This window comes from Canis lupus, chromosome X (genome assembly GCF_048164855.1).
Source record: "Canis lupus baileyi chromosome X, mCanLup2.hap1, whole genome shotgun sequence".
Lineage (NCBI taxonomy): Eukaryota > Metazoa > Chordata > Mammalia > Carnivora > Canidae > Canis > Canis lupus.
In genome coordinates, this window is record NC_132876.1 from 28,025,607 (window position 1) to 28,047,101 (window position 21,495).

Genomic DNA, 21,495 nt, shown 5'->3' on the forward strand with positions numbered 1-21,495 from the left:
TGAGTCAATGTTTAAATATGTAAAAATGTGATGATGATAAATTTGAGTTTTATATCGATTCAAATTTTCACCAAAAAAGTTTAAAGAGATTGATTACATTATGTACCATTGGTAGTAATCAACAGACTGATATTCTACAAACATAATTTGTGTTTTGCTGTGTGAGATTGTATGTCAAGTCAGGAGAGTGTGAAATTTGGAAACCAATGTTTGTGAATACTACTTAGTGGTCATTATAACACACCATAAGAACTGTGAGATTTTTAAAAATGTTTAGAGAAAGTGGAGATCCTTATGGCAAATCTTAAAGAAAGACTTCTACAACAAGAATTATGTCTTTTAAACAATAATATGTTCAACAATCAGATAATACAGGGTCAGATACAATTCAAAATTAGTGTTTTAATTAATGGTGAGATTTTGACAATACCATTTCACTTCTGTCTGAGAAGATGTTTATAATACTAGAGAGCTTCTGTACTGGACTCTGAAGTCTGTCAGTGTCTCGACGTAATTGTTTACACTTACATACTAATGTATTTCTCAAGTGTAATATTTGCTAATAGACTTTTCCGCACAATTAGCTATCTGTTATCAGTGTCGGGATGGCAGGGGTATTTTATTTCTAAATATATTTTATTCACAGTTAATTCCTAAAAGTCTCCATGTGAAGATGTGTCAATTCTTCCTCCCACTAAACCTTGTATCAAAATGTCAAAATAAATTATCAACATCATGAAATAAATTATCAATATTACTATTTTATTAATTCATCCAAACAATATTTACCAAGTACCTATTATGTACAAGGTTCATTCTTCCTTTTCTTTCTTCTGCACGGTCCTGGGCTATAGAACCAAAATAAAAAGCACGTGTAATACACAATCTGGAAAATCTGTCCCTGAAGAACTGAGAGTTGAATACATATTTTTCCTTCAACATTTTGTATAAGGAAAATTATACATGGCTACTTAGATGTGAAGGGTAGGATAGGTTTTCACTGTACCCTTTATATCTCTTCACAGCTTTTGATCACAGGGATTAGGGGTTCATTTCACCTCCCCATTTTGTTCTAAGCACTGATACTCTAAATTTCATAATGATTTATTACTATGAAACAATTATTATGTTTGAAGGAACAAAAGGGAGATGGTACTTAAGCCATGAGACATACACTAGGACTGATTCAGGTGAAAGACCATTCCAAAGGTATTTGTTGAAGTCTTTTGAAGATTCTGAACGTGCTATATGATGAAGTGAAGGCAAATACAATCTTAAAGCATATTTCTTTTTCATCCCTTCGGACAACATTCCCTTCAGTTAATAAAACGGGAATCTTCTTAGCTTAGATACATTTTATGGAACTGGCAAATGCCTTTAAAGGACTGCTAAGAGTGCTGTTATGGACAATGCCATAATCATTTTTACACAAGGACCTGATACTGGAATCTTTTTAATACCTACATGTCAGTATCTTCTACTCATGTTTCACTGAGTTTTGTGCAGAATCATTAAATCCAGCTTAGCTACCTTAAGTAGGAAAAATAAATGCATGTATGTGTCCAGAATAGAGTTATTTACCCCATCTTATAAGGACAATCTTTTTAGTAATTATGTTATTAGTATTCAGGTATGTGGCTGAGTCTAGAGATAATGAAGCCTTAGTTTAGTCAAGACAACCACTGCTCACAGTGTCACCAATTCCAGGCCTCTGTATTTACCATCCAGGTAGCTTGACCTTTTCCTTTTGAACTAAGCAACCGTGAGTTAGTTTGCCATCCTTCAAGACAGCCTATCTGCCGTTTGTTTGTTTGTTTGTTTGTTTGTTTGTTTGTTTTTTACCACTCAGCAGTTTATGCCTGTGTTGTAAGCTATAAAGAGAGTGTTTAGCTCAAACTAAATTGTTGGATATTGGTGGGACTGTAATAACCATAGTACTGCACAGTTTGATATGATCCAGGGCTGTCTGCACTTTCTCTGGCATTTGTGCAAGGGAGTCTTCTACTACTGGAGAATATGGTCTCCCTGCACCTTCAGATGTGCTATAGCAATTGAAGTGATTATATGACAATTAAAACTTGAATGCTACAAAATCCGTACCTTCGTGCTATATTTTAACCCTGCTTCTGACACCTTGCAAATGAAGGATCAGAGTCAATATTAAGTTTGACCAAAATTATTCCACTTACTTATACAGGTGCAGAATGCCTTCCTGAAATCACATTATGTATTGTTTTTCTGTGTGTCATTTTCTTCTCTTTAGTTTTCCACTTTGAACTGCATTAAGAAAAAAAAATTAAATAGTAAATTAACCGAGAACCACTACATTGTAACCCATAACAAATTTTGAGAAAAGATAAAATGGAGCAGGCTATTTAGTGTTATAGATTGCTAACAGGGAGATGTCTCCCTTTCTGATGCACTCAAATCTAAAGGTTAGAGGCTGAGAAATTTTCCATCTGCAAGCTGTAAGAAATTCTCTTTAATACCAAATTGCTGCAACTAGCTTGCTTTGCTATTTTTATTTAAATTATAGTCCACATGTTCATTCATGTTGTCATGTCTCTTCATCTATCTTGTTTTAACTGTGATGCAGGCTCTCAAAGGGTAAGATTGTCTTTTGAAATCATTTTTATAAATGACTGAGTATATATGCTTCAGATATTTACTAATGCTAGTAACCAGGAAGCTCCAATAACACAACTTCACGAGTTTCTTTTGATTTAGTGAATAACATTTAAGTAGCCTCATTATGCAGTATATGATGCTATAAAGTGCAGAAGGAAGACATGGTGTAGCATTTGGTAAGGCTCGTATATAAAGGTTAATGTCCATCAGCCAGTTTTGCCCTGATTTTTTAAAATGACAGTGTCTGCATTCATTAAAGGCTGTTCACAGCACCTTTAAAATAGTGTTTGTTGAACCTAATTTTAAATTATTTTATATTTATAATAGTGTTTGAATAACCAAATGATGCATTTTAAGAAGTGATAAAAGCCCCTGATGAGGATAGCAGTTGAACAAACTGAACATTAAGTTGAGGACGGAAGTATCCGCATAAACACGGTCTATTAATTGTCTGCTCTTTAAAGACATTTGTCAGCTCCAGGACCTAAAGAGTTAAATGCATAATCAACCCTTTGGGGACAAGACCAGTCTGTCTCACATGGGAAAAAGTAACTTTCAGTGAAAAATAAGGTCCTCAGTTGGTCATTTATCATCTCAAAGGGCATATTTTATTATAAATGTCAATTCCACAAAATTATGTGTCCTGTAATACATAATTATGTTCAAAATTGCATTTGAAATCTATTATTAACAGTTAACAGCGAACATTCTTAAAATAGTTATTACTCTTGGCCTTAACACAAAAAGCGATAATGGAGGTATTTTAGGGAGTTAAAAGCTGCAAGGCATTGGCCTCTGAATAAAGCCACCGCAGGTGTGTTTCTTAATGGGACGTTAATTTTATGGCAAGTGAACACAAAGGACAAAGACCATGTGTGTTTTTAAACTGTGTTTGGTGTGGAGAAAGAGTTGATGATCGAAAAATATAAAGACAGTGTGAAATGAGGCCAAATTGAATTTTCCCTCTTGAAGAGTGATCCTTGTGGCTTAAACCCAAGACAAACTAATTCTTGCCCCTCCTCTTCTATTCGCCACCACCACTTAACAGAGAATTCCACAGAAACATATAGTAAACTGGCACATTGAAAATAATTCGAAAATATGGCAAGAAATAACAAAGATCTGCTTGTCCAAACTCAGCATCCTCTCCCACTAACCAGCTCCTTCTAAGTTTCTTGTTTTTGCTACTGGCATTGTGTGAGTCACCCAAACTCACGACCACAGGGTCAGTTTTGACCTTTCCGTAGCCCCCATACCTAGCACCCCAGTGTCCTAAGAACCTGGCTTCTCAGTGTGTAGGCTGTGGACCATGCAACATGGGCATTACTTGGGAGCTTGTGAGAAATATCCAACCCTAGACCTACTGAATCATAATCTGCATGTTAACAAGATGCCCTTCCATAAGCACATTCGAGTTTGAGAAACACTGCTCTAGAATCTTCTTTACACTGTCTTTCTTTTTTTTCTTCTCAAGAAAATAGCTTGTTATTACAAATCAGTATCTTTATGTTTTAAGTATATATTTGTAAAATATATGTCTTTTAGATTTTACTTTTTAATTCAGAGTGATGAAGCTTACCTTTTAACATAAGCATTTAGTTCGTTGCTCTTTATTATAATTTATTGTCCATCTTCATGTTTTCTAACTGATCCATCTAGTCTGTGCCTTCTCTTTCTTGCCTTAGTTTAGATAAATTATTTTTATCTCAGTATTATTTTCTCTGTACTAGCTTGAAAAATAAATTTTTATTTTTTAGTATTTATGCTTGAAAGTACAATAAGATTTTTAAATTTTATAATAATCTGAAGTTCATAGATATTTATATCATTCTTTAGGATAACCCAGTTTTATACTTCCTTAATATGTGATTTTTTTAACTTTATTGAGGAAAAATTGACAACTGTAATTGTATATATTTAAGTATACTACATGATGATGTCATATATCCATACAATGTAAAAATGATTAAAAAGGTCAAGATAATTAACACATCCATCACCTCACATAGTTAACTTTTTTGGTGTGATAATAATGCTTAAGATCTACTTTCAACAACTTTCAAGTATATGATACTGTATTATTAACTATAGTCACTCTGTTCTATGTTAGATTGTCAGAACTCTCTACTATAACTAAAAAGTGTGCCCTTTGACCTACATCCCCATTTCCCCCTCCCTCCAGCCCTAGCAACCATTCTGTTTCTGTTTCTATGAAACTAGCTTTTATTCTTTTATAGATTCCACACATAAGCGATATCATACATTATTTGTCTTTCTCTGTCTGGCTTAGTTTACTTAACATAATGCCCTCCAGAATCATCCATGTTGTTGCAAATGGCAGGATTCCCTTTTTTTTGGTGGCTGCATATTTCATTGCCTGTATGTATATCACATTTTTTATCCATTCTTCCATCAGAGGATATTTAGGTTGTTTCCATATCTTGGCTATTGTGAATATTGCTGCATTGAATGTGGATGTGTAGATATCTCTTCAGGATCTTGATTTCAGTTCCTTTGGGTATATACCCAGGAGTGGTATTGCTGGATCATATGATAGTTCTATTTTTTGAAGACCCACCATACGTTTTCCAAAACAACTGTACCATTTTGCATACCCACCAACAGTGTATAATGGTTCCCTTTTCTTCACACGCTTACCAACGTTTGTTTTCCTTTTCCTAATGGCCAACCTAACAGGGTATGAGGTGATATCTCATTATGGGTTTGACTTGCCCTTCCCTAATGATTAGTGATGTTGAGCCCCTTTTCATGTGTCTATTGGCCATCTGTATGTCTTTTTTTGGAAAAATGTTCAAGTCCTTTGCCAATTTTTAAATTAGATTATTTGCTTTTTTGCTATTGAGTTGGATTATTTGCTTTTTTACTATTGAATTTTATGAATTCTTCATATATTTTGTTTTGTTATTTAAAGATTTTATTTATTTATTCATGAGAGACACACAGAGAGAGAGAGAGAGAGGCAGAGACACAGGCAGAGGGAGAAGCAGGCTCCATGCAGGGAGCCCGATGTGGGACTCGATCCTGGGACTCTGGGATCATGCCCTGAGCCGAAGGCAGACATTCAACCGCTGAGCCACCAGGCACCTAGTTCTTCATATATTTTGGATATTAACCTCTTATCAGATATATGGCTTGCAAATAATTTTCTCTCATTCTGTAGGTTGTCTTTTCAATTTATTGATTGTTTCTTTTGCTGTGCAGAGCTCCTTAGTTTGGTGTAGTCCCACTAGTTTATTTTACAGTTGACTGGAATGGATTTATCCCATGTGAACTATTGAGCCTACCCTAAATTTAGATCTTTATGTCATTTCACCTGAGTTATTGCTCAGTAATTCTCTATCATTCTTGTGTTCCTTTGCTCTAAATCATCCTACCTTCTGCCTCAAGAAGAGTCTTTCTAATGTACCCAGACATCTCCCCTCTTCTTCAAAACCTTTAATGGCTTTCCATCCTTTACGCAATAAACCTTCAGGACCAGCACTCAAGGTCCTATGATGCCATTCTCTTCCTCCAGCCCTATCTCCAACTGCTCCTCTGTATAGACACATACCCTACCCCATAGCTTTACAAGTTTCTCTCCTCTTTGTTTTGTTACAAAAATGTTCCTTCCCCATGGGATATTCTTCTCAACAGCTCTGTTGAAATTTTCTCCCTTCTTTCAGGCCCATCTTCCATACTACCTCCCATAAATACCCTTTTCTCATTCATTCATTCATTGAATAAATATGTATGGAGCACATACTATTTGTGTACATTATTCTAGTTACTGAGGATAAAGCAAGGAACAAAACAGCCACAGCCTCGTGGAGTTTATATTCTCTTGGTAGAAAATTGGCAATAAATAAGTAAAATACGTGGTATGTTAGAGGGTGATAAGTACTAAGAAAAAAATAAAGGAAGATAAAGGGCATAGAGACAGCTAGGAATGAGGAGTATCCTCCAACCAAATACCCTTACCCAGAACACTTATTTTCCTTTACAATGTGGCTATCTGTGCACTTGTCCTATTTCCTTTCTTATATAAAAAGCTCCATGAAAGCAAGAACTGCATCTTGTTCATTGTTGTATCTCCTATAGCTCCCCAGACCACACTCAGTAAATAATGGTTAAAATGAATCAAATGATGGAAATAAATGCAATAGTTGTTCAAGAGAAGGGGAAGACTCCTTGGAAGATACTTAATTTGAGTAAAGCCTTGAATTATGAGTTAGAGTGGGGAGGAAAAAAGAGCTGAGTAAGTCATTTCGATATATTTGTTCTGAAAAACTAAAAACCATTGCTTTATAAAGATTGAGATTAATATTATGTGCAATTTTCTTTACCTTTAAAACCAGTGTTTCAGAAGGGACGGGCGATAGACACTGGAGAAGTTGACATTGGTGCACAGGTCATGCAGACCATTCCACCTGGCTTATTCTGGCGTTTCCAGATTACTATCCACCATCCTATATATCTGAAATTCAATATTTCTTTAGCCAAGGACTCTCTGCTGGGGATTTATGGCAGAAGAAACATTCCACCTACACACACTCAGGTATTTGATGTTATAGGAATTTCTTGGTCCTCTTAGAGGGTGGTGGGATGAATTGTTTCAGGGTTTGGGACTCGTAAAGTATGTGGGAGTCAAAGGTGAAGGCAGACCATGTTTGTAATGAGCAAATATCCAGAATAATCACACTCAAGTGAATAGGAAAAAATGACATTGAAAAATAAGCAATAGCATTTAGCAGAGCAGATTCAGAAAAGAAAGTTTAAGAAAATATTCTTGAAACTTGAATTATATTTCCTGGAATAGGATAATTGTGAGCTTTCCCCACACCCTCATCTTACTTAGCTTTTGGGCCCACACCACCTTAGCTGGCTCCATATGGCCTTGAATCCTTGTCCCAATGAAGAATGCAAATCTATTAGGGAAATGAGCCCAAAAGGCAGGTTTTATCTTACAGGTAGAAATTTTTTCTTGTTATTGTTAATAATAACTCAAATATGTAAAACCTCTATGATTTACAAAGCCCTTCATAAATATTAGCCACCTGATTTCTCTCATTTTTTTCCTTATCTCTTCCTTACATGAACCCATTTGGGGCCCTACTCCATCTAAGAAGTAGCATAAGGATCATAACTATCAGGGGATTGCTTTTTTTTCAACAGATACGACTGTAGTCCAAACCTTACCTTCTGGAAGGGAGTAAGCTGGGAGTTAGAATGCCATTCAAATGTGACTTAAAAAAATGCCAAGGGAAAAGTGTACCATGTGCTTGTCCACTGATTAGGGGAAAAAAGGAGGGGGTCCTTTAGATTTTTAAATATGCTACCAAAAATGTAGTAAATTATTATGAATATTCTCAAATTTTTTACTATTTGTTTTAAAAACTGCAAAACTCTTGTATTTGTAGAGAAGATCATGATCATATTTTTGAGGAGAATGTGTAGTTTTGAATATGTTTTATTTGATACTTTAGTAAATATCAAGATTCTCTTGCCAAATACTAAATAAGATTTTTTTCTATTTCTTGTTTTATTTATTTTTAGACCATTATTTTGAATACTCCAAACTGAAAGGTTTATGGCACTTATATAGTGGGGCTTTTCTTCAGAATTAATAATATACTTTTGTGTTTAAGTATACTTAAGAACAAATAACTTCTTTTTTCATTTTGCCTACCTGAAAGAAGTATGAAGTATGAAATAGGGCAATTGAAGTTAAAGTTTTTCCTTAGTCTAGAAGTAAAAGTAAGTAGCTCATATTTGTATGTGTATTTGTTCCAGTTTGATTTTGTAAAATTGATGGATGGAAAACAACTGGTGAAGCAGGACTCCAAGGGCTCTGATGATACCCAGCACTCCCCTCGGAACCTGATCTTAACCTCACTGCAGGAGACAGGTTTCATAGAGTATATGGACCAAGGGCCTTGGTATCTGGCATTTTACAATGATGGAAAAAAGATGGAGCAAGTTTTCGTGTTAACTACAGCAATTGGTAAGCTGTCGACTATTATTTTGAATTAACAGTATGGTTCTAGAAAGAGAACAGTGATTAAAGTGATACAGATGTTGTTTAAACTCATTGCTCATTCTGCCTTAAAGTCCTTATTCAAGATAGGTCACTATGAGAAAGGCTTATATTATTGTTGTCATTAGTGTTGTTTAAATGCTGATTAAGATTCTTTAAATGCTCCATTATTTGCTGCTATTGTAGGATATTTGCCTTGTACCATTTTTATGTTTTCAACGGGAATAATTACCTGGATAATAACATTACCAAGGCTGCATAGATCAACAACTTCAATGAAATAGGGAATAAGCAGAATAATCTCAATTAATTCAAGAGCTATTAGAAAAGAAAAGGCAAATAAATACCTTTTAAAATGGAAGAACTAGCATCAGTCCAGTTCTTCTTTTGAACAGCTGATTCTAGAACCATTAAGGCTTCAAAATACAACCTAAGAGTATTTAGACCAGAGTCTTAAGGACAATAACTTGGGTCACTCAAAATCTTTTTTTTTTTTTTTTTTTTTTTAGAATTTGTTAGCCTTGAAGGGAAACATCTCATAGACTCAGTATTTTTATTGTGTGAATTTTCCTAAAACACATGTCTTTTAAAAGAAAGGAAAATACTTTACAGCTGTCAGTTTTCTATACAACTCTCACCACCTTATCCTTTAGTTAACCTGTTCAACCATATGTTTAGGAAGATGTGTTGACTGTTAATAGATATACCATCTGCTCTTTATAACAATTATGTTCTATTTTTACTTGATGCCAAAGACCTTGAGTCAGTAGAAAATGGTATTCCAGCCATTAAGATTATCAAAAACTTCCCTCTAAAGTAATCAGAGAGGCTATAAAAATGCACTGATGATTTTTTCCCCTAGAGAAAAACTGCACTGATTTTACATCTTCAAAAGACAACATATTTGTTAAACTAGAAAAAAATATTTTAAGCCATGACACTGTTTTGCAACACTCATAGACTCAATGGAGCAGATTTCTCAGATGTACCTTTCATGATATTTTTCTGTCAAGTCCCAATTTTGATAATGCAAATGCCAATGAGTTATGAGAGGTTGAGTTTCTCCTAAGAAATCCAGCAGTTAGAAGACCTAAAATATTTGTGAAGATTTTCTCCCTCCTGTTATCCTTACCACTGAGCTGAAGTTAAAACACTTACCCAACTATTAACCTTTCAAAAATCAATAGACCCAGAAACATGCTTGAAGTTTTTTCCCTCCCTTACTTCCTCCCAAAAAGAAGCTAACCTTTGAGAAAGAATACCTATTATCCAGATATCAAGCTGTCAGTTTCATATGCAACAAAGTATTTGCTTTTTCCTTAATGCTAGTCAGGTTTGGTTTGTTTGTTTGTTTGTTTACTTTTCTTGAAGCAATAGACACACTTATCCTGCAATTTCCACTTAAAAAGAATCCAAGTAAATTTCTGAAAAAAATCAAAGGTATTAAATTATTTACTCTAAATTCTCCCCATTATTTGTTTATGTTTTTATAATTTATCTTAATTATAGTAAAAAGAAGCTAATATATTTGATTAAACAGTTTAAGCTTTGTATGAATTTACGCTAAATGCTGCTCATTCTCTCTTTCATGATAATGTAAGAAGCAGTTGATTGATATTAACTATATTTAGTCCACTGCTAATAAGGATCAAGACCGTATTAACAACCAACATTTATTGAATGACTAATATAGGCTAACCACTGACGTATTAATATATATTATTTTCCAGTAATATAGACAGAGTTGTCAATATCCCCTAATCTCAGCCAACTTGCTCTGTAACATGAGAATATATACCATTTATGGAGTGCCATTCTGCCCCAAGCACTGTACCAGATGCTTTACATTCAGTTATATTGTTAGATTCTCATCACAACCCTGATAGCACAGGTGTTGTGATATTTATTTAATAAATAAGGAAATGGAAGCTTGGAATGAGTAAATAATCTGATAGACTCTCACAGCCAGCAAGTGGCAAAATTGAGGTTTGAGACACCCAGTATGTCTGATTCCAAAGCCCATGCCCTTTATACTGAAATTATTCCATCAGACTAATCATTACCTTTAGTTTCTCCCATAAGAAAACCTGCCAGAAGCAAAACCCATCATCAGTGCAGATGCAGATACCGAAGGGCTTTAGACTCTAGAATAAGAACAGAGTTTTATGAAGAGAACTTTAAAATCCTTCTCAACTCTAATGATCAAGGAAGTGATTCTGAAGTAAGATTAAAAAGATAGAAGGCCAAATTTCATGGAGGCCAACCAAAATAGACAAACACATTCTTTTTTATGACTGGTTACTTATGTAATCCTCCTCCTAGATTCCCTAGGCTATAGCCATCCTCCTCCTAGATTCCCTAGGCTGTCCCAGTGTTTCTGTCATACCTGGTAGAGGGAGCAGCTTCCAGAACCTCCCTATATTGCCTTCCCTTGTCATTTGCGTTGCTGGTGTTAAGCTCTGTGTGGCAGTGGGGGCCCAGGGACAGATCTTAGATAAGTCAATAAGATGTAGGGATTTTTATTTATTTTGATAACAAACTTTATTAAACATTTCTCTACAATGGCTACATTCCCACAAGGCTGCTTCCATAAAGTTGTCAATAGGAGCTGGTGTGAAATTAAATTCAACTATGTTTACCTTTGAAAGCTTCCTCCATGGCCTCTTATTCACAAGCAGGGGAAATCCAAATGTAGATCTAAGAACTGCCACTGTTGCTTAGTACAAGAAAGATAGATTAAATAGAAAATAAAGAAATGATTGTTCCATCTTTGAATGGGAATAACTCTCTGTGCCTCTTCATAATGATCTTTTAAATAAATTATTTTATGAAAATAACTAATGTTTTAATAAGTTAAAAATGGGTAGCTCTTTGTCAAATGCTCCATTTCTGCCAGACCAGTTGTAGTTCAGCAAATGCCATGTATAAATTTCTTACCCAGTTCAGTTTTCTAACACAGGAATCAGAGAATAACTTACCGTAAACCTGCAAAAAGCTATCTGATGTATTCACACAGGGGTGAGAAAAAGAATCTTCTCTGAGTGATAATAGGGTGGCTATCCACACAGTGACTGGATTTATTCTCAGCTTTCTAAGAATTCCCTGAATAAACTAGATACCATTTTTCTTCCTCTCACTTTTATTCTACCCAAGGCTGAACTCCAAATCTAGATCAGAAGTTGTCTAACTATGGAGGTTTACTATTGGAAACATTGGTCCTCAATGCTTCAATGTGGTGAGCATCTGCAGGGTCACAGGTGGTTCTTTTTAGGATGTGGATCACTGAGCTGCATTCTTCAGATTCAGTAGATCTGGAAAGAAGCCTAGATATCTGCATTTTAAGTGCCTCAGGTGATCCTCCTGATACAGGTGGTCAAAAGGCCACATTTGAAGAAATGCTATTTCTCGACCTTCATTATAAATTCTCATAGTTGAGTGGAAGATGCCAAGACCACTTCCTAGAATATCTCCTTCTAATTGGAAATAGCTTATGCAAGTGAAACTAGATGAAGTAGATAATTTGGATTGAAAAGGAAAAACTGGTACATACGAGAAGTATGAGTTAAATGGGCCAGAACATAAAACTCTGAATCCAAGAATGCTAAGTATAGAAAACTTCCAGAAAGAGTAATGAGAAGACGATTAAAAAAAAAAAAAAAACTGAAAGAAGAAAGCACACATACCATAATAGTTCATGGACTTGGAATTTGATTTTATTATACTCAAATACAATTTTAAACTAGAAATAATTTTTTTCATTGTCAGAGTCTGACTTTTGTATAACTTCATACCTCTTCAGCCAAGTTACTTACCACAAGACTTATCAAAGTTCTGTCGCACTGCACATCTTTATGTCACTAGAACTACCTATGGGCACCTTCAAAGCCTTCTCAATTCCCCTGAAACCTATTCTTCTCTAAGAATGGATTGAAGGGAAATTAGTGGCAGAGAACTGATAAGCATTTACAGTCAAGAAAGCATTTCTCAACAAAATACTTAGGTTCTAATGCTTTTAGTGGTGGTGAATTTAATATGAACACTTACTTTAAAAGCCTTCCATTGTCACTTATTAATGAAAATGAAATACTGATTATCATATTTAAGCTGTCAAGGTAGTAGATTACACATTTTAAGATGCTAGAAAAGAAATTTTTTATTTGCTACAACCTAAATTTTAAAAAGTAAACAGTAGATTTAGTCTTTTGGGTTGCATTTTTAAGCCCATTTTGCTTTTGAGAAATGTCCTATAATCTTAGGACATTTTAAGCTTTGTCATGAACATTTCATAAGAATACAATTCATCTAGACCCTTTATGCACTTTAGAGATGAGATTGGTTTTTAGTTTCACTCTTGAATAGCCAATTCAGCAAATCCAGGGCCCTTTTAATAATTTGGTGCTGAATGTGAGATCTTACAAAAATCTTTGGCATCTGATTTTAAACAGTAAGTGCTCCAAGAAAGCAGAGGGCAATATTGTTACAAGCCCAGAGTATTGCAATTAAAAAAAAATTAAGGACTCTACAGCCTGGAAGTTTGCTCATTTGTTTTTCTTTTTCTCTCTTTTACTAGAAATAATGGATGACTGTTCAACCAATTGCAATGGAAATGGAGAGTGTATCTCTGGCCATTGTCATTGTTTTCCAGGATTCCTTGGGCCTGACTGTGCGAGAGGTAATGTTGCTCTCTTACTCCAATTGGTGTAGGGAAATACATGTTAATTTGAGAACTCAGGATCAGTAGCAATAGGAGGAGGACAAGTGGCAGTAGAAGTGACAGCAACAGCAGCAGCATCCACCCCACCACCACCACCACCGTAACCAAAAGTTGAACACTTATTCTGCCAGACACTGTTCTAAACACTTTGTTACCTCTTCTGATTCATACTTACTGTGATAACCCAATGAAGTAGATCTACTGTTATACCAGTTTAGTGGGCAAAGAAACAACCTCAGAGAGATGAAATAGGGTGGAATTTGTACCTAGATAATCTGTAACTGCTATACATACCCATATAGACTGGAAAGGATAGGTAATCACAGAATGGGTAAGTAGCCTTAGAAAGTAGACTGGCAAGTCAGAAGTTAAGCTTGGCAAACTTTACTGTTTCCTAGATTTGCCCATAGTTTAATTCTTGAAAAGCTTTGGGTAAATCACACCGTGTTTCCCCATAGGCTTACAGTTATTACCTTAGAGGTGCTTTCTACTCATTTTCAATATATTCTTAGAGTTCTCAGTCTGCTAATGCTTTAATCTCAGGTTTCCCAGCCACTCAGTTTCCTTAGATTAAATTCTGCTCAGTTTACAATTCTGTGGCAATTGCTGGCTTCCCAGGAGCATGATAAATCTGGCAAATGTAGGGATTAGGAGTAAAGATGGTGGCTGGTATTATAAATTGAATAGGACAGAAGATACAGGTCCTGCCCTCAAGGAGCCCATAGTTTTAATAGGGAGCGAACAATGACAATGCAGAGTAAGTATTCTAATAAAGATCTGCATGAAGTGTCATGGGAATAGACATCTGCCCAGCATAAATCTTTTTAAATGTACAGCTTTTTAAAGATAACGTTTTATAATATGAATAACTCCCCTATTTGTCAGTTTTTACATTTTTCAGGTTTTTCTTTCTAAAAGTAACATACATCTGTTTGAGGTAGAAAAGCCATAAGAGGAAAAAAAAACCCTAGCTTGAAATAATAATAATAATAATAATAATAATAATAATAATAGCTATTTAAGAGTATGGTGGGATCAAAAACAAATACTTGACATAATTTTTCCACTCAGGATACTTTTATATCTTATCCTTACCCCACTCCCATAAAAGAGGAAAATTCTGTCTGTAATCACAAATATGTGTTTATTTAATAAAGGCTAAGACAGAAATAGTACAAATTTTTGCCTGAAATATTATACAAGAATCAATAGAGTAATGCCCCTTTGGAGATTTTAAAAGCATTCTGAGAACACTACAAGTTCATTTGCCAACCTTCAGATTCGTGCCCTGTGCTATGTGGCGGGAATGGAGAATACGAGAAAGGACACTGTGTCTGCCGAAATGGCTGGAAGGGGCCAGAGTGCGACGTTCCAGAAGAGCAATGCATTGACCCAACATGCTTCGGTCACGGCACCTGCATCATGGGAGTCTGCATCTGTGTGCCAGGATACAAAGGAGAAATATGCGAGGAAGGTCAGAGCCCCATTTTCATCTATTGCTTCAGGCTTTTCTCTCACCGAACTGTCCAAGTGTCATTCTGTGCTTCTAGTAGAGATGCAAGTCGTCTTTGCAAGCTGTAAATGTTCAATATGTCTTTAGTACGTGGAGCAAAGGGCTGGAGTCGGGGGAGTTCATGTCTCTTCTGACAGTCTCTAATATTAACACGAGGCTGTATCTGTGACACTTGCAGAGTGCTAAGGAAAAATGGCATTTTCCCCTCTATTTTTAACTTATATAACTTGAGCATTTCCATGTTGATGATATTAGGTGTTAATTCATGTGCTTCCGTTATTACATAGTACATTAGGCTACATCTTTAAAGGACATGATAAAAAAAATAATATATGCACATTTGGAACCATTTTGCTGAATATTTTCTTTGGGAGCGATTTGTAATTACTATTATTATCATTGCTTTATATTATTTATTTTTACATACCTCATGCTGAAACTTGACCTCCGTGCCTAAGGAAGCCAAGTTACTACTAATGAGTTTCAAGGCAGTGCCTTTATATTACAATTCACCCCAAAGGAACCTTTACGCACACACGCACAAATGTAGTTTGAAATGGCAATAGTTTTATCATTTAAAGAGACACATTGAAAAATAACTTTACTAGTAATCAGATCTTTTTCATGCCACATCCCTCAAATAAGACTGATTTTAGAAATAATATTAAACCATTACCATGGGAGATGGTCTCATCACAACCGTTGTTCAGGAAAGAGGCTGCTGAAAATGCACTATAATTGCCTTTTAAAGATGGCTCATTAAGACTATTACACAGCATTTTAAAGGGTTTAATCTCATTCTGCTCCAAGAGTTTAGCTTTCCACCTCCAGTTAGCAATAGTAGAATTTGGGTGTGAAGATTATATCTGTTCCAATGAATGGCATTGGGCCTAGACAGGGCACCAGAGTACCTCTGGAAATTGTTTTTATGGTCATCCAACCACAATCATCATATTTAAGCTATAAATTCTGATGTGATGTGGACATATGCATGTTCACCAGAACATGGTATCTCTCACAATACCCATAGTTCGCCATGAAAATGTTTAACCTAATTAATTTGGACCCTTCTAATTAAAACTTGGGAGCAGTTGAAGAAATAGCTTAGCTTACATTTCCCTTTTAGGGATCGCTAAGAAAATTTGTAGAATAACCAAGATAGCAAGGAAGAATGCTCACCATATTTAACAGTATGAACTTGTCAAATACAACAGAAAAAAAAATATTTTCAGTCAAACACTACAGACCAGAAACTCACAGGCTGAACTGGGCTTATGGATGGGTTTTTTTCTGGTTCACACAGTGGTGATGGTGGTAGTATTTTTGTTGTTGTTGTTGTTTTAATGTGATCTATTTGCCAAATTTAAAAATAGAGAAGTGTCCTATAAAAACCTCTCTCTCTTTCTGATCTCTGGAACAACTGGAAAATCTGATAACCCTGGGCCCATGTTCCTACATGGTGACAATTACCTGGGACCAAGAAACAGCAGTTTCTATTAAACTGGATACTCGTCTCAGTTCACTCGGAACACACCGGATTCTTATATCCAGTTCATCGCATTCATGTATGCTGCCTGCTGGCCCATTCAGCCATATGACCTCGTGCTTCTGACTTAAGTGACTTACCTACTCATTGAAGGTGGCCTTTTAATAAAATAAACTATACTCAATTAAACATTTTATTTGTTAAAGTAGTTGCTGTGTTTTAATATAACAAAATGGCCTCCTTCTAAAACAATATTTTAGACTTTCCCTCTCGCTCCAAATAATGAATGAAATAAAATTAGGTGTACCTTTTAGTATTTATTTGCTGATTAGCTCAGTAGTAAAGCCTTGTGCTAATGACCTTGAGATTTGAGGTTAATTATAATGACAATAACACTAATTATAATAATGCTTAGTTAGCCTTACTATGTTCCATGACCATAGGCCACACCCAAGACCAGACTGGTCTTGCAAATGAAGGCAGGTTTTATCAGTCTGATTCCATTGCTGGAAAAGTAATTCAAAACATACATCCTCATAATGGGGAGTTATTTTAGTCTCATCTTACTTGTATTGGGAAGGTAGAAGTTTGGAAATCAACCTTTTCCCCTGGAATGGTCATTCAGTTAAAAGCACAAAACAGTTTTCCTCAAAGCAAACACAGAGATCTACTCTTAAGAGTTTATACCTTTGTTAGAATGTGTCCAAAAATTTCCAAACTCACAGAATCAGAAACAAATAGAATTGCATCTGTGATATTCTAAAACATTGACAACTATATCACAGCATCCTGATGGAAGAAGGCATGGAAAAAAAAACTTTAATAATTTTTAAAATTAGGTTTACAAATGTTGTATTTTCAGTGCTCCTAAGAAATTAATGAAAGATTATAATAGATTCATTATATTGTATGATTTCATGCAACAGTAATCAGCTCACCTAATACCTAATAATCTAAGCTTAAAAAAAAGATATGTGCATTTTAATATTTTATATATTTATATATAAATATTTTTATATCCTAGACATTTTATATATGTAGTATATTTGTGTATTTTATATATTCATTTATTTGTTTTATTTTTTGTATATGTTTACTAAGTATATCTTCTTCTCTAGTCACATCAAGTGAAAGCCATTTCTCAGAGCTGATTCCAATTTCAAAAAAGATAAGGAATGACTTCCCAAAAATTCTTGGGTTTTTTCACAAAGCTGAGGAATTCCTATCAAAGGCCCACACTGGTGCACCTACCCATATGTGTGGGAGACTACACACTGCTCACAATATTATACAACATATATGTGGTTTCCTTAGTCTTCTAATTTTAGGATGCAACCTTTATGACACTCTACCATATTTTTAAGTGTTAATAATCTTCTGATTTGAATACAGCCTTTGAATGAGACATTTTATTACCTGATTAAAACAGTATTCATGACATATTAGGAAATCAGTGTGCCTGTCTCAGTTTCATTATCCTAAGGTATGCAGGCCACATCTGTTCACTTTTAACCTTTTTCTCCTTTTTGGGCCTTCAGAGGACTGCTTAGACCCAATGTGTTCCAACCATGGCATCTGTGTAAAAGGAGAATGTCATTGCTCTACTGGCTGGGGAGGAGTCAACTGTGAAACCCCACTTCCTATATGTCAAGAGCAGTGCTCAGGACACGGGACTTTTCTTCTGGACGCTGGAGTGTGCAGCTGTGATCCCAAGTGGACAGGATCTGACTGTTCAACAGGTACACTGGAGTTACTTCTTTCTCTCCCTTCCTCCACTCCCAAATTCTCACTGGTCTTTGCCTTCAGGTAGTACTCCTCAAAGTCTGATTTGTATGTCTTCATGGGTTAAAAGGGACTTCCTGCAGTCATTTCTATACAGGTTATTTCAAATATGTATCTCCCCTAAACTCGAATTATCTTTCATTGTCAGTCATCTGCTGAGTATTTCCACTGGGTGTTCCATCACTTAAAAAATGGAACTTAGCTTGGGAACTCTGTTTATACGTTGCCATATTGCCGCCCAATTGCTATTCCCACAACTTGGCTTTCCTTTTCCTATTCCCTACCTTAAAATTAGCTATAGATCTACACTGTCTAGAGATAAGCTTCAGATATCCTACTCTGTTATTAAAAAGCCCACCACAAACTGTTCCAAAGCTCTATCTCCAGCCTGTCTTCTGCTTCCACTTCCTGCATAAATCCCTGCTTCTGTGAAAGGACTCTAATATGCTTTGCTCACTCCCAGGATATCACATGTTCACACTTTTCTCTATGCCCTTTCCTCAGCATGGAATGCTGGTACCTTTCCACCTATGAAAATCCAATCCTTCCACTAAGATCAACTACAGTTTTAGCTATTCTCTAAAACCTCTCCTGATCACATCAAGAGGATCCTCTGAAATCATACTGTACTCATTGCTAGAGAGTAAAAATGGCATCATGATATAGGTATTTGTGTGCATGACTTGTTTTTCCATCTAAACTAAAAATAACGGGTCATTCTTTATACTTTTTTTTCTTATCCTCAGGCCATGTGCTCATGAAATGAGTAGAATTAATAAATAATAACTCCTACAGAACCTCTGCCTATGAATTTTGTTGAGGATATAAAATGCCATGTGCTAAACAGAAAAGATTAGAAGCTCTCTGAGACTTCCTGTACCACTGAATTAGTTTATGAACCAAAAAAATCAGCAGTTCTGTGCTGTAAAGAAACAAGAATATCCCTCTGTTAAGAGCATTAATTCTAACATAATACTTTACTGTACAAAATTTTGTTGCCTCACGTAGAAATAATATGGGAGAGAGGATTGCATTTTACAGTTTCAGAAATGGATAAAATGATAAAGACAGTGTAATAGTAACTAAAATGCAAACCTTAAAAATTATTCGTTTATTTACTGAGCAAATATATGTGTACCTACCATGTGCTTGGCATGGTGCTTGGTGCTGGAGATACAGCGGCAGACAAGATGGCTGTGGCTCTTGCACAAAAGAACCTTATAGTCTAGTGGAAGAGATACATAGAACAAGCTAGAAAATGGTTAGAGAAAGAAGGTAGCTGGGTATGATGGGACTGTATTGGATGACTCTAACTTGGTTACTGATTTACTTGCTAAATGTTATTGAACATCCTTTCATGTGTTAGATACAGTATATCCAGAGCTTCAAGTTTAAAATAAGAATATTTACATTTGTATTATTATTAAAGCACACACATAATTATTATGTAATAAGCACTATTCTAAGTGTTATACATGTATTTTTTTGGTCTTTACAACAGCCCTGTGAGATAAGTCCTATAATTGTGTCCACTTTGCAAATGAGGCAGCTGAAGCACATAGACGTTAAATAACCTGTTCAAAGTCAGCCAGATAATAAGTATCAGAGTCTAAATCTGGACTAGGGTGTTCTGGTTTCACATTCCATACATTCAACCATTGTACTGTACTATACTATCCCCTTCTCTAGGAGTCCATCACCTAATTCACCATATAAAAAAAAAAATCTTATCATAGGACTATGTGCAGAGTCAGGTGCCGCAGAACACAAAGAGGGAGCCATCGGATATTTCTATGAGAAGAGGCCCTGTAGTCAGGCAAGACTTTGAAGAAGTCAACACTTGAATCAACATTAGAAAGATGATTACATGTTTATCATGTGGACAAGAGGGGAAAGAACATTTCAGGCAGAAGCACTAACTTCAAGAAATAAAGATGTGAATTCAAATGACATAGTTGTCATTGGGTATAGGTGCAGCCTAGGAGTCCAGAGGAGACATGGGCAGGAGCTAGAACGCAGGCAGTTTTCTTTACACACCATGCTAAAGGATTTGCATTTCCCCTTGACACAATAGGAAGCCACTGAGTGGTTTATAGTAAGCCGCATGTTGGATCGACCACTCTGACAGCAAGTGAGAGGATGTATTGGAGATGCATGATGTGGGGACGTAAGGGACAAGTGCAGTGTGATTATTAGAGTAGACCAGGAGTGAAGTGTTAGAGAGGGCCTAGCTAAAATTGCCGCCATGAAAATAGCAAGGTGGAAACAGACAAAGAGGGAGTTACCATAGCAGATGAGGGGCAGAGAGGAGCCAGGGATAACTATCCTGGGTGGCTAGGTGAAAGAAAGCATCACCAACTGAGACCAAAAAAGCCCAGGCAGAAAAATGGGTGTGGGCAGAGAGACTGGATTTGGTGAGGTCAGCTGTGGATATGCTGAGTTAGAGGTGTCTGCAAAAGATCCAGGTGGCTGTGCCCAGTGAGGGATTGATAGTCAAGAATGGAGCTTATGGGAGAATCCTGAACTGGACACACATATTTGGGATATAGTTCAGATCTTAGGAATGCACATTATGGTCCAAGAAGAGTGCAGAAAATGAGAATGAAGAAAGTCAAGACCCTAGAGAACACCAATATCTCGTGGTGATATCTTTAACATGAGAAGTTTCTTAACATTTACTCAAAAACTTACCTGTTTATATGACCTAATAAACATTTCTTGATTGAATAGTGATTCTGTATCATATGATTTCTCCCTAAGGCCACTCACATCCCTATGTGTCCTTCCTGATGCCTCAGAATAGGCCAAAACCTTTGGCAGTATACTAGTCACCAGTTGTACAAATTCAAATATTTGTATTTCCCACAAATCAACATGAAATTCATTGTGCAGAGAGTTTCTCTTTCCTCAGCCCACCCCTTCCACCTAATACACAAAGACATGCACCAATCCTGTCAGCAGAAATCACTCAGAAGGGGAAGAAAAGGCTAATTACAATTGTGCCTCTACACTCGCCCCTCCTCACTTCCAGATGAAGTACCCTAAACCCTACCCTACTCTTCCCTCACCTCAAATCACCCTTACCCACCCAAATGAATCAAATGATGAGGACAAGTGATAGTCCCATAGAAGACTAGGTGTGGAAGAGAGTGCAGAGATACCTGCTTCAATGGTTCAGAGATGTGGTGGTCTCTAGTCCCTCTGCCCAGCATCACTAAGGATTCTAATACTCAGAGGCACAAAGAGGTTAAATGGTGTGCCCAGAGGTGAAAGTTACCACAGTGCTCTAATCTCCTCATCTTAATTGCTCATTTGCCAAACAGTTATTGAGTCCCTAC

The 21,495-nt window shown here is 36.0% G+C and overlaps 1 protein-coding gene across 3 annotated transcripts in view; it reads left to right on the forward strand.

Annotated features, from left to right (window-relative positions):
* Positions 1-21,495, forward strand: part of TENM1 (teneurin transmembrane protein 1) — a 795,125-nt gene that overhangs the window by 528,079 nt on the left and 245,551 nt on the right. For all 3 annotated transcript variants that reach the window (XM_072816870.1, XM_072816872.1, XM_072816871.1), the window contains 5 exons: positions 6,984-7,183; positions 8,419-8,629; positions 13,233-13,334; positions 14,656-14,850; positions 17,914-18,114. In XM_072816870.1, coding sequence (XP_072672971.1) covers positions 6,984-7,183; positions 8,419-8,629; positions 13,233-13,334; positions 14,656-14,850; positions 17,914-18,114 — 909 coding nt within the window. The remainder of the gene's footprint in view (positions 1-6,983; positions 7,184-8,418; positions 8,630-13,232; positions 13,335-14,655; positions 14,851-17,913; positions 18,115-21,495) is intronic.